Source organism: Quercus robur, chromosome 8 (genome assembly GCF_932294415.1).
Source record: "Quercus robur chromosome 8, dhQueRobu3.1, whole genome shotgun sequence".
In the NCBI taxonomy this organism is placed as follows: domain Eukaryota; kingdom Viridiplantae; phylum Streptophyta; class Magnoliopsida; order Fagales; family Fagaceae; genus Quercus; species Quercus robur.
The window spans coordinates 15,923,791-15,936,796 of NC_065541.1; the positions used below are offsets into that span (position 1 = coordinate 15,923,791).

The 13,006-nt window shown below is 32.0% G+C and overlaps 1 protein-coding gene across 1 annotated transcript; it reads right to left on the minus strand.

The window, feature by feature from the left end:
- Nucleotides 1-4,994: 4,994 nt before the first annotated feature.
- LOC126694788 (NAD(P)H dehydrogenase (quinone) FQR1) lies at nucleotides 4,995-10,754 on the minus strand. The gene is made up of 4 exons (XM_050391283.1): nucleotides 10,581-10,754; nucleotides 6,688-6,781; nucleotides 5,506-5,768; nucleotides 4,995-5,410 (listed from the first exon to the last, which is right to left on the minus strand). The coding sequence occupies exons 1-4, from the start codon at nucleotides 10,601-10,603 to the stop codon at nucleotides 5,176-5,178; spliced, it is 615 nt and encodes a 204-aa protein (XP_050247240.1). The 5' UTR covers nucleotides 10,604-10,754; the 3' UTR covers nucleotides 4,995-5,175.
- Nucleotides 10,755-13,006: the final 2,252 nt, after the last annotated feature.

Here is a 13,006-nt window from a genome sequence, read left to right on the forward strand (position 1 = left end):
AAAAATTGATATGTGTAAAACTAGCTAGGTTAAGAAACTCATTGCTAGGCGTGCAGATGATTGATAGAGATAAAATAAAGTAGACAAGTGGAAGAACTCAGCAGATTAAGCTATACGTACGTGTCACACTGAGATAAGGAATTAGCTGCAAGTTGTAATCCACCATCCAAACCATGCATGCAAGTTGCAAATTCTTGGTCAATCAAGTGCTCATGAACATTCACAAACAACCATTTCCCAGCTAAATACAATGGAAAATCATGAAGCCATTACTACGTACCGGTACCATGAGGCTCATTCAGTCATTCTGAGTTTTCTTTTCTTTTTTTCTTTTTATTTTTTAATATATATATATATGTATGTATGTATGTGATTTTGGTAGCTAGGTTAAGTCTGCATTATCATTTTTTGAGAAACTACAAAATTAGATTATTACGTAATAATGCAAATCCTGAAATCTAGATTAAGAAACTAGAGGATTGGTCATAGGATCAGATGCAAAAGATTGATGTACTTATGTACACAAGAAGTGGAAGATCTCACTGTTCAGGGTTTTTTTTTTTCTTTTAATACCTACGTGGCATCTGATGATTTGTGCATTAATGCCCACTTTGGAATTCAATAAGCACCCAATAAAAGGAGTTGGGCTAAATATGTGCAAGCTCAAAGTGAGAGAAAGAAGCATTTATGAAACAATCTTATGAGACCATCCTCTCCAAATCAGGAACCAAAAGACTTATATCTATATGGGTTGGGCTTTGTGTCCACAATCTCATTAGCTTAATGAGCCTTTCCTAATAATTCATTCCATGATCATATGAGTCATGAACCCTTCTCTTCTCTATATGAAGCTGATCAACTAATGAGCTTAAATTACTTTACATGAAATGGGCCAAATTACTTCAAGGATTGGATCATACGAATCATATTTTTTTTACTACACGAATTAGGAGTAATTAATGGAGCATCGGTATCAGTTTACTAAATTTTTTTCCATATTTTAGAATAAGAACCTACTTTACATTTTAGTTAACTAATTTTTCTTTTCATTCACATTAGATTCCTTATTTTGAATCCTATTCATTTAAATATTACAATTTCTTCATTAATTTTTTTACTATTTTTCTCACTTTTCAAAACACCAACTTTTATTTTTTATTTTTATTTTTTATTTATCACATTACCAAAACACAAAAATAATAAAATCCTAATTTGGGGAATGAATAGCGGTTCCCTAAATTTGGGAAATGAACAGTGCAAAATCTTAAAATAGGGAACCGATAAGGGAGGCCGATGTGGGTTGTTTTTTGGGGTTGATTTTCTATTTTTCTTACCTATATTGACCCCTTACCTTAAAATAAAGAAATTGCTCCAATGCTCTATAAGACCCATATATGTGCTCTCTGCATGTTGCGAACTTCGTGATCCACAATGATTTAGGGTTTCATAAGTCATCCAATCTCATCATACGGATTGAGCCATTGGGTGGACAATTACTTGATCAAATATTTACTTGAAGCCTAATCCACAAACACTTGAAAGACACGTCAGGTCCAGTTTCATCACCATGCTAGAAAATCAGTAAACCGTAGAAACTTTAGGCCTAGCAACGAAGCACATGTTGATATACTCTAACCAAGCCAATTTTTGGATAAACTCGGCCTTGGCACATCAAAGCCAGTTTAAAGTCTTCAACATTCAAAACATGGACCAAGCCCACATATTCTTTACACTTTATAGGGTAAAGTGCAGGAACCAGAAATATTTTCTAGTGGGAGCTGAAGACCAAACTGAAATAGTATAAAACTCAAGTCACACACACACACACATATATATATATATATATATATATATGCACATGCTTATATGTAATTTATGTATTCATTTTCTATTTTGCCTTAATTAAAGAGTGAAGTGAAGTTTTCATATTTTGTGAGAGATACTAAACTAAAGTCATAGAGAAATAGTTAATTCAATTTCTTTATAGATTTTTTTAACATCAAATGTTTTAATTAGATACCATCTTTCATATAAAATTTAATAAGTAATATAATATTGAATAACTGAAAAACCCATAAGTTTTACAACAAAAATTAAATTTAAATTGACCCAACCAAATCAATTAATTTAAGTTCTATTGGTTTTGGCTAATTAACAGATTTGACTTCATTCTAAAGAAAAAGGATTTCGTTAAATTTTATCACCCCTAAATTACCTTTTCAGAAAAAGAAAAATAGAAGTAACTGAGAAACCAAGACTTCATCTCAACATAAAAGATAGACCAAAATACACTTTTGGCACTCAAAGTTTGGAGTTGTTTTTATTTTGGCAGTTTACATTTTAAAATTCTCATTTTGGCTCTTAATGTTTAATTATGTTTTCATTTTAGCCTTATCATCCATTTTTGTTATTTGTTAATAATCTTTTTGTCTATAATATATATATATATATATATATATATTTTTTTTTTTCCCTACAAACAATAATGAAATTCATGTATTCCACAATATTTTAGAGCTAATATTTCAACCGACTATAATATGTTTTTCTGCTTATAATAATGAAATTTCTACATTCCACAACATTTTAGAACTAGTATTTTTTTAAATTCTTAAATATAGTATAAGGGTACTTAAGGGTCAAATTATTAATGAAAATGAATGGCGATGACAATGTAAACATGAAAATAAAATCAAATATAAAGGGTCAAAATGAAAACAATTAACTTCAAACTTTAAGAACCAAAAATATACTTTAGTCTAAAAAGATATTAAATACATTCCAAAAACGGAGCTTTAGGAGGTGAGAAAAGCCTTTGATTATGAAGTTGTAACTTCTTTAAAGGGATGGATGCCAACCCCTCTCCACACTAAGAAAAATATGAATTGTGTAAGGTCAAATATATTTATTGGGCATATCTGTTAAAATTGGGCGGTGTCGGTAGTGACACTGTTGATCAATAATATCTAAATTCTAAAGGCTGAATCTGACTTGGTAATCAATTTTTCAATTAGCATATTGAAACATACATCCAAATATGTACCTGCTAATCACTTATCTATATGTAACATCAATGTTAGGTTATTCATCTAGAAAAAGAGTAACATCAATGTTAAGTTAACCTTAAGTTTTGATTTATATAGATTTTTCTTTTATGGACGTGATTTTGTTTGTCATCAACGGGTAATGAGAAGTATTACTTCCTTAACATTTTCACAAAAATCTTAGAATAGTAAATTGTTACTGATTCTAATTTAAACTCATCATTGAAATAATTTTTTTTTTTGCTCACCAGTAATAGTCAGTAATAACCTGCCACTTAAATTTTTTTGTGAAAATATTGTGAATATAGCATTTTTCACATAAAATCATGCCTATATTGAAAAATAGAGAAGTTAACTTAGCTACGGAAGGTTCAATATCAACAATGGGCTACCAGTCCCAGTCAACTGAATAGTCCATGGATTTAAAGCTTAAATTTCTGTTTGGTTCTAAGCACGAAGGCACTGTCCGAAAAGGGGAAAAAGGAAAAAAGAAAAAAAAAAGAGGTCATTGGAAGTTCAAGAAAAGATTCCAATTTTAAGGGTTCTCATTTCAAATTGCTTATATTAATTTTATCATGGGCAAGACTTAAGTACAGTACTCAGATGCTGTTTTTTAGATTCTCTTCTTAAAATTCTGTCATATAGATTTTTTCTCATGAGAAGAAAGTATATTTTTTAGTTAAGTAGCCATATAACAGAATTTTAAGAGGGGAACTTAAGAAACAACACTTAAGATACTGTATCTAAATTTTGTATTTTTATCGTATATCAAATTGAAGGTTGGTTTACCAAAACAGTGCCTTGGATTAACCAATAAAGGTTGAGTTTAGCCAAAGCACATTGAATTGCAATTACTTGTGCAAAATTAATGGTGTGTTTGTTTGGAGGCGAAATAGGGTGGATGGAAAATTTTAGAAAGAAAATAGGAAGGAAAACTTTTTTAAAATGTGTTTGGTTGGATGGGGGAAAGGAAAATAAATTGTGGGACTTAAGTGTTTTCTCGCTGAACTTACCAAAAAGTTCTCTCTCCAAAATGGAGAGAAAACTAAAGGGAGAAATTGAGCATCATTTTTGGACGAAAATGCCCATATGCAATTGCACAGCTTCACCCACATTGCTTTTCTTCACACTTTTTTTTTTTCCCTGGATGTTGCCTACCTCCTTTTCTTCCTCCTTTTTATTTATTTTTCTTTTTTTACTTTTGATTTATTGGGCAGGCTTGTCTAGTATTATTTATTTATTTTTTTGCTTTTTTGTATTCTTTTTTTTTTTTTTTTTTTTTTTTTTTTGTTTAGATGTGATTTTATTTATTTATTTATTTATTTTTTTTTATGGACATGATATTTATTTTTTAATAAATTTAGGTGATTGATTTTTTTTTTTTTTTGGTTTATCACTTTTTTGGTTTTAATTGGGCATTATATCTTAACAAGGGTATATGCATACATTTATACAAACTCACTTTTTCCATCCCTTTATTTTTCCACTCCCAACTAAACAAAAATGAAGAAAATTAAAATGTTTTTTATTTTCCTACTTTTCCATCCTCACACTATTTTTTATCTTCCTACTTCTCCACCCCTCCAACCAAACGGACCTAAGTTATATGAGTTTGTCATTTTTCACTTTAACTGCATTGCACACCTTGAGTCATGCCATTTATCCCTCAAATTTTTCTATAACCATCACAAAATTACTATCTTTCAGCAGATTCAGCACCCTTTGAAGCATCCATTAAACAATGGATCCATAATTAAAAGGAGAATGCCGGTCACATGGATCAGAATGTGCCAAGTGATCCAGAAGTGATGAACATATAAATGTATATCGCGATGGAGGAGGGATTTTAGCGTCTTGGCCATGCATTAGCCTTGAGACCAGATAAAATCGAATCCTTTTCATGTTCTTAGTTAATATATACGCGGGAAAGAGGGCAATGATGCACAGATGGATGATCAATCAAACTTTTATCATTAAGAAAAACCACTGTGCTGTGTAACACACATACAAAGCATAATTCAAACAACACAGATATTATTACTTGCAAACACAGAAATAGGAATATGGAATATTAAGACTGAAAAAATGGAAAATGTTATTCAAATGATATCTTTATGTTGAATTATAAAACTTAAGCAGCACCACCCTTGAGCTTCTTTGTGATGGCGGCAATGTACTTCCCTTGGTGGAATGCCTGCTCCAACTCAAGCTCAGTTGGCTGTCTTGAACCATCCCCAGCAAAAGTTCCAGCACCGTAAGGACTTCCACCTTTCACTTTCTCCATTTCAAACATGCCAGCTCCAAATGTATATCCAATGGGTACAAATATCATTCCATGGTGAACCAGCTGAGTAATTGCAGTCAACCTATGACATAATATATAATATGCAGTTTAATTTCACCCCATTCAAGATTTTTAGGATATTTCAGATAGATTAATGACTGAGTCATGGAAACTTACGCAGTAGTCTCTTGTCCACCACCTTGAGATCCAGTGCTGTAAAAGAGCCCTGCAGGCTTGCCTGCAAGCTGTTGTGATCTCCATAAACCTCCAGTTGCATCCAGAAATGCTTTGAATTGAGCAGCCATCATTCCATATCTTGTTGGGAAGCCAAAAACAAGACCATCAGCATCGGTAAGTTGATCAGGTGTAATGATTGGTACATCACTCTTTGGTGGTGCACTCATCTTCCCCAGCACCTCTTCTGGTAGTGTCTCAGGGACCTGTTCCACCAGTCCAATATTGTCAGGGAATTTTTCAATAATTACGTAAAACACAGAGAAAAAGACAAACATAATGTAAATTGGCCATCCACTAAAAACCATGGACCACCTAGATAAACAATAAGGCCTAGTTGCTTGAATTTGCATACAACAACTAAAAGAAATTTGTGATTTCTAGATGTACCAATAAAAAAAGAAGGAAACTTGAAGCTTTAGAGAACAAAGAACATAAAGGATCACTGCAAAGCATTAAGCTAATCATGACATATGTTCAAATATTGAGCATACTAGGGATGAGGTTACTATAATGAAAGAACAGAGAAAAGAAAAAGAAAAAGGAGAACAAGAAAAAAACTATAAATGATAAAGCAAGTATGCACGAGAAAATCTAATGAGTTATTGGGTGCAGGAGAACCAACTAAAATGTCAAATTATGGAAAATGAACCATGACAATGACACAGTATCACATTATTGCAATGGGAGATCCTAAAAGCAGAAGGTGGCAACTTAGTTCACTTATAATTAATTGATATAATATTTGAAGGGTCACAAAAAGACATGGCTTTGAAAGGGGAACATGCAGAGAGAGAGGCAACTTGGGAAAACAAAAAACAATGCAAAATGATCCTAAAACACTGAGTTAAAGCACTGACAGTGACATTCAATTGCAAAAAACCATCAAAACAGGGTTCAAGCTCAAAACTTCTCAGAAATAACTAACAAGTCAACAAGGTCAAAAGTTCATAAGCCAATTTACACTTCTTTCCCGTGGCAAAAAGATGAAACTTCCTTTCTTGAAAACTGATTGTTGCTCACCATTAGTGCATTGTACTGTACACTAAGCTATTACAAAAACAATACCTGGTACTTCATAAATGATATAACATGCAATGCATGAAATGTGATGCACATTCTTACCTGCCATAGTTTGGCTTCCACTCCTTCAACAGATGCAGCCCCTTTCCTTATCTCTTCTGCTAGCTTCTCTACATGTCCATACATGGAATAGTACCTGTAGCAGCAATAAAAAGTTATCAGTAAATGAGACATTCAATAATCTGAGCTTACCCATTGCATACTTGAGAATTGACTGTAGCAAGAGAGAACAAAATAAAATGGAATCTAGTGCAAAACATTAACTTGCTTAAATTTTTTATTTTTATTTTTATAAATGGTAGTTTTCATTAATATTTAACAACATAAGGAGAGAAATTCCAAATATATTATAGAAAGGATCGTAATCAAAGCACCATTATTATTTGCAAATTGCAAATCACTGGGAAAAACAACCGGGGCAGATTTGATCCCTAATGAACTCCTGAACTGGCAGTCTTTCATAGCCAATTACTATGATTATTTGGTTGAATATAAAATTTTCAAATCTTCTCAATTTATTATTTCTTTTTATTAATTTTTTTTGTGTGTGTGTGGAACTTCCCACACACTCTCCAAATTTGTGGTCCTACACACTCTCCAAATTTGTGGGCAGATTAAAGCCCAGAGCAAATCCAAGAAGCAAATATAGCAGATGAACAAGAAACTCACAACATGGCACGTATAAATGTCACTCTAAATAAGCAATATTCAAGAATCACTAATGCCATAGGAAAAAATGCCACTAAACCACTCCCGTGCAGGTCCTCTTTCCACTCTGTGGTTCTGCCACAATTAATTGACAAGCTCTGACCTTTGAGCTCCTTACTCTGTTTCTTAGTTCAAGCATTATAGGTGGTCAAGGACATCCTAGTGACCAAACAATCATGAGCCTCTGTTTGGCCATTGGAAGAGAATGAGAATGTGAGGTGATGTGAGCCTTCAAGAACACCAAACAGCATTCAAGTAATAATGGCCTCTAAACAATCATGGCAGACATTTCTGACTACAGCAAGGTACTGAAGAGCCAATTGACCAACTAAAAACACTTGCTCTAAGTGCAACGCTATGAAAGAGACTTCTAAAACTTTATATTTCCTTATCAATCACCTATCCTCCACTAGATCTAAATGAATTGACTAAACAGGTGCTTGAACTTTCCCTGCTGTCAATATTTTCCCCCACAGTGGAAAACCCCACTGACCATAGCCAATGAGCCCATTTAACTGTTCTCCTCAGAGTCAACCTGAGAAGGGATAAAGGAACCTAAATAGAACTAACATTAAGAAATCCAGACAAAGAGAATAGAATATTTAAGAAAAATCAAGACATACAAGACTCCTTGAAATGTTAGTCTTCCTTCCCTTAGTTTCCCTAGAGAACTCTCTCTCTCTTACATATGCATAATACACCCAAAGACCAAGAAGACTGCTGCCACATTAACAAGACTTGGGATGCATTTTCGTTGTGGATGTTATTGTAGAGGAGCCAAACTCATCTAATTCTAATTTATAACATGTGAGCATGGCTGGATTAAAAAAAATCTCATGCTTATAAGAAAAGAAAGGGCTACAATATAATGTAACTTGTTAGACACTTCTAACCCACTAGCACTTCGTCCTCCAACAAGAATCGGTGAAGGATAAGGTTGTTGATTTAAACCCACTGGATGTGTGTGTAATTTAGTAGCTTACCAATAAGAAAAACTGTTTAGCCTGGCAATTCGGACAACTGTTTTCATGACAAAAGTTGATGTAATAGATGACTCAAGTAAGAAGCCACCTAAGGTAACTTCATTATATAGAAAAATGTAATTCTCCCTCACTTTTACTGGTATGGCTTCGGTTGTAGATATCTTGGAGCTCCCACTCCCAGGTATATGGTGTCCTGTTTGAGATGGTACTTTCATGCATTTTGAAATGCCTAAATAGAATAGGAATTCAGTGAAGTTTGACTTGATAGTGAGCCATATATGTTTTTCTGTGGCACCCATTACAAGATTCAATTTCACTCTAGAGTTAACAATATTTTGTAAAATAATGGCTCAGTATTTTATTTAAAAGATTTATATGTGCCTATACTATTTGCTTTTTGGTGAACTTATATATAAAGAGTGAAGTCATAGCACAAACAAGTAATATTTATACATCTCATTATTGTTTATTCACATGCCAACAAGCTTTAGCCCAAATGGCATTTCCTTCCTTGAAGTACATGATGTAGAGTAAGGTCATGGGTTCAAAAAACATAGGATGTCTGTGTAACTTTCCAACAAAAAATCAGAAAAACTAAACTCAAAACTTAGTCATTTACATTCAACAATTTTAGGTTCAGATCTATAGCCATCTCTGCAAATAATATCAATTAATGGCTTTCTGGCTGAAGAGTTTAATATTCAGCATAATAAGTCTTTCACTTTTCCTTCAGCCATTTTCTGAACATATGTCTAATTCTTCTTTTTTAAGAAAAAATTTCCTGAAAAAGGGATTCTGGCAATTTGTTTCAGCATTTTAGTGCAACTGCACCATAATGAGAAGCACATTGAACACTAAAGTTTTTTTGAAAATAATCAAACACTAGAGTTTAACATTCATCACCTTTCTATGGTCATTAAAGAGAATACATTTAACTTTATTTCCTAATAGAATCTCAAGGTGATACAAATCTCTCCTACATTTGTGATGGCTTAGCATCACGAATACATTTCCTCATACTGCTAAAATGCTAAATCAATTTGAAATGCTATGATCCTGGAGATCATGATGTCAGCAGCACAAATAGTTCTGCAGTCAAGTGTCAAAACTAGCAGTTTATCAAAATTTGAGAAAATCAACATTCTCATAACAGCTTTATGCAAAAAATAAAAATCTTCATGGAGATCATGATGTCAGCAGTGCTCACATTCTACAGTCAATCTAATCAAGTGCAAGAATTAGCAGTTTATAAAAAAAAAAAAAAAAAAAAAAAAAAAAAAAAAAGTCGAGAAAATCAACATTCTCATAATGGCTTGATGCAAAAACAAATTTCTTCATGGATTCACTACCATCCAAATCCAAAGCACAGACTATAAAAAAAAATTAATTCAAAGAATTCTAAGTCCTAAATTTATACCAGTGAATGATATATCTACTCGGCCATTCCGAATATCATTGGTATTCTCAGATCTTGATTTGCAAGAGGTTAATGGTTTTTTCAAGTAAAACAAAAAATCCCAGATAGTTAAAAGTTTAGGTATGATGTACCAAGAAAAGTACATGTGAAACCAGCCTACAGTCTCAACATTTAAAGGCCATCAAGGAGATTATATTCATTTGTTTTTTCAAGAACAGATTAAGCAGAAATACCAAAACAAGATGATCAAAACCCAAAGCAGCTCCTTTTCAATAAGGTTCTTGAAAACCATGAGACCCACTAATTGAAACAATTCAATATGCAAAACCCTGACCTAAACAAAGCCTATTATCTACAAAGTCATTTCTTTTCACTTCAGTTTTCAGTCCAATCATCCCCACACAAAAGAGGAAAAAAAAATATATGTATAAAAGGGAAATCATTTGTTTATAGTTCTATTAGAGCAGTAGCAACCATTACAACCAAAGAAAAAAAACCCAAAAAAACAAACAAACAGATCCAAGAAAATCACATTTCCAACCCACACAACAATTTCACAAACAAATTACAGAAACATCAAACCGTAGATCAATCTTCAATCTCAGCAAAAATAAGGAATACCCAATTCATATAATCAAACACAAAACCAAAATGTACAAAAATCCCAAAAAAGAATAGAAGAAAAAACAATTAAACAGAGAAAAAAAAAAAAGGCAGAGTATTAGCGAGAACAGAGTACATATCAGAGTTTAATATTTGAAAATTGGACGAAAAAAAAAAAAAAAAAAAAAAACAATATGCATATATATAGTTGGATTGATACATACACAATATACACTTTAGTGGCCATTGATGGAGTCGTTCAAGTTCTCTGTGATTTCTCTGAATTTTGCTTTATCTGATGTGTTTGAGCTGTGTATTTAACGTTGACAAGTGCGAAAGTGGGAGGGCCAAAAGCCTTATTTATAGTTAGTTGCACATTGATTGGATTGGTTTAAAAGGCTGTAATTTTCCTCTTCTTTTTTTGGGAGAAGATAAATGCTCTAATTTTCAATTATTTTCTAATTTAGTATTCTGTGCACTAATGCACCCTCCCCTTTTTTTAATTAAAATTATTATTTCAGTGCACTGTGCGTATTACGTGGTATTGCTGCGGTTGCATAAGAGTTTTTTTTTTTTAGTATTATATATAGAGTCCACTCTTATAAGAGTTATGTGTAATACTAAATTATTACTATTAGTGCAATGGAAAATACCTTCCACCAAAAGTGATAGATTGCACGCTTGAACCTAGGAATTAATCTCTCTCTCTCTAAAATAAAAAATTTGAAAACAGAAAGAAAGAAAGAAAGAAATATTGGGCATAAAAGGTTGACTACCAATCCGCTAGCATAAACCTTATAAAAATAGGAGTTTTGTGAGCGGTGTATCACCTATATTTAAGGTTCTCCAATTAAATTTTGGTTTGCAAAGACATCCAAAAAATGAGAGTTTTGTGAAGAGAAATGTTATGTCCATAACATATTTATAACACTTTTACAATAAATCTCAAATGATAAGTTGTTACTGATTGTTATAGGTGGAGTGGTGGACTAAAAAGTAATTTAAATTGTAAATTCATATTAGAACTAATAAAAACTTATCATTTATAATTTATTGTAAAAATTTAAAAAAAATTTGTGAGCATAGTACTTTTTTGAAAATAACCATGTATGACATATTTAAGATTCTCTAATTAAATTTCGATTCATATGGACCTTTAAAAAATGAGAGTTTCGTGAATTGTGCACTTTCTAGCTTTTAGGTTGAATTTAAATAGAGAAATACAATTGTACCTAAATATCAACAAATAAAAATATTTATCCCTAGTTTATTAGTTAATTGAAATGAGATGATTAATTACTTGAGACAGGGTACTTTGAAGGGGGGGTTTGTTTTGTGGAAATCAAGGCCTTGGAAAATGGGTTTTTTTTTTTTTTTTTTAATTTTAAATCTTTTTAGGGGGATCAAAATGATTAATGATGGAATGGTGGTGTCACGCTCATCATCATGCTTTTGCAAACTAATTCTAGAAGATGTTACTATTAATTTTAATTGATTAGTATTTTTGGGTTTGGGGATTGATAAGGTACATATTTGAGGAAGAGAAGAAAGTGTTTGATTAATTGATGCGTGTGGACATGGAGAACATGGTGGTTGATTTGTAAAAGAGAAGAGACGGCCATGGATTTATAGTTGAGGTGGGGCCATTGAGGGCGCTATTGGTGAATCTGAGCCGTTTGATTTGGTCGAGGTGGTTTAGTTATATATGATGCATGATGATGTATTGGGGAATCAATTTTTGTTGGAGATTAATTGGAATTGGGGGTCCAATTATATGTGAGTTTGTGAGTTTAGTACTTTTTAGACTGTTCCAATTGGTTGATGGCATTTGACTTTAGGCAATTTTTACGTGTGGACAAAATGAGGTGACGTTTTGCACGCTGCATGCTGACCCAAACTCACATTACATATCATGGATTTTTACATATATACCCTATAAACAAATTGAGTGATTTATTCCCAAAAAAAAAAAAATAATAATAATAAAAAATAATAATAATAATAACAATAATAAAACAACAAATCAAATCAAATTTGAGTGACGACCACGTCTAGGACTCTTGAGTTTAGACTTGCTTTTTCTTTTGGGAAAATTTAGCACATAATTTTTTATGTCACAATTTAATCATAATTTTGATGTAGTATATAATTTTGATGCAATATATAATAAGTAGTGGAAAAAAAAAATTGTAAGTCTAAGTGAAAGTGCTAGCCCATCAATCATAATATGGCACATACAATAATTATGAAAAAAGATGTAATAAATGTTCGACAAAATTTAGTTACAAAATTTATTGTAACCTTTGGCTACAACCTTATTTAATATTTTTTTATTGGAGATGAATTTTGACAAATCCATCATTAGATTATATCTTTTTCTTATATCCTCCATACTTGCAATATTCAATTAATACAAAATTTGACGTGTACTGAGAGCGTAAAGAACATGCAATTCAACGGTTAGATTTTCAAAATATGTAATAATATTTATTTTATTGAGTAAAGTTGTAGTTTTATGTTATAACCAATTTTGTAACTAAATTTTGTCCATAAATGTTGTAGTCCTTACCTTTTTTTTTTCTCTTAAAAAAAAAAAAAACAATTTCCAATTTTCAAATCATATTATAGAGTTGTGGCTTATAGCCCATCC

Excerpts from the sequence above, each read along its gene's own strand:
- LOC126694788 (XM_050391283.1), bottom strand. The coding sequence starts at position 10,603 with ATGGCCACTAAAGTGTATATTGT. Across the intron at positions 6,782-10,580 it reads GCCACTAAAGTGTATATTGT|GTACTATTCCATGTATGGAC; the intron begins GTATGTATCAAT and ends TTGCTGCTACAG. Across the intron at positions 5,411-5,505 it reads GGTGGACAAGAGACTACTGC|GTTGACTGCAATTACTCAGC; the intron begins GTAAGTTTCCAT and ends ATTATGTCATAG.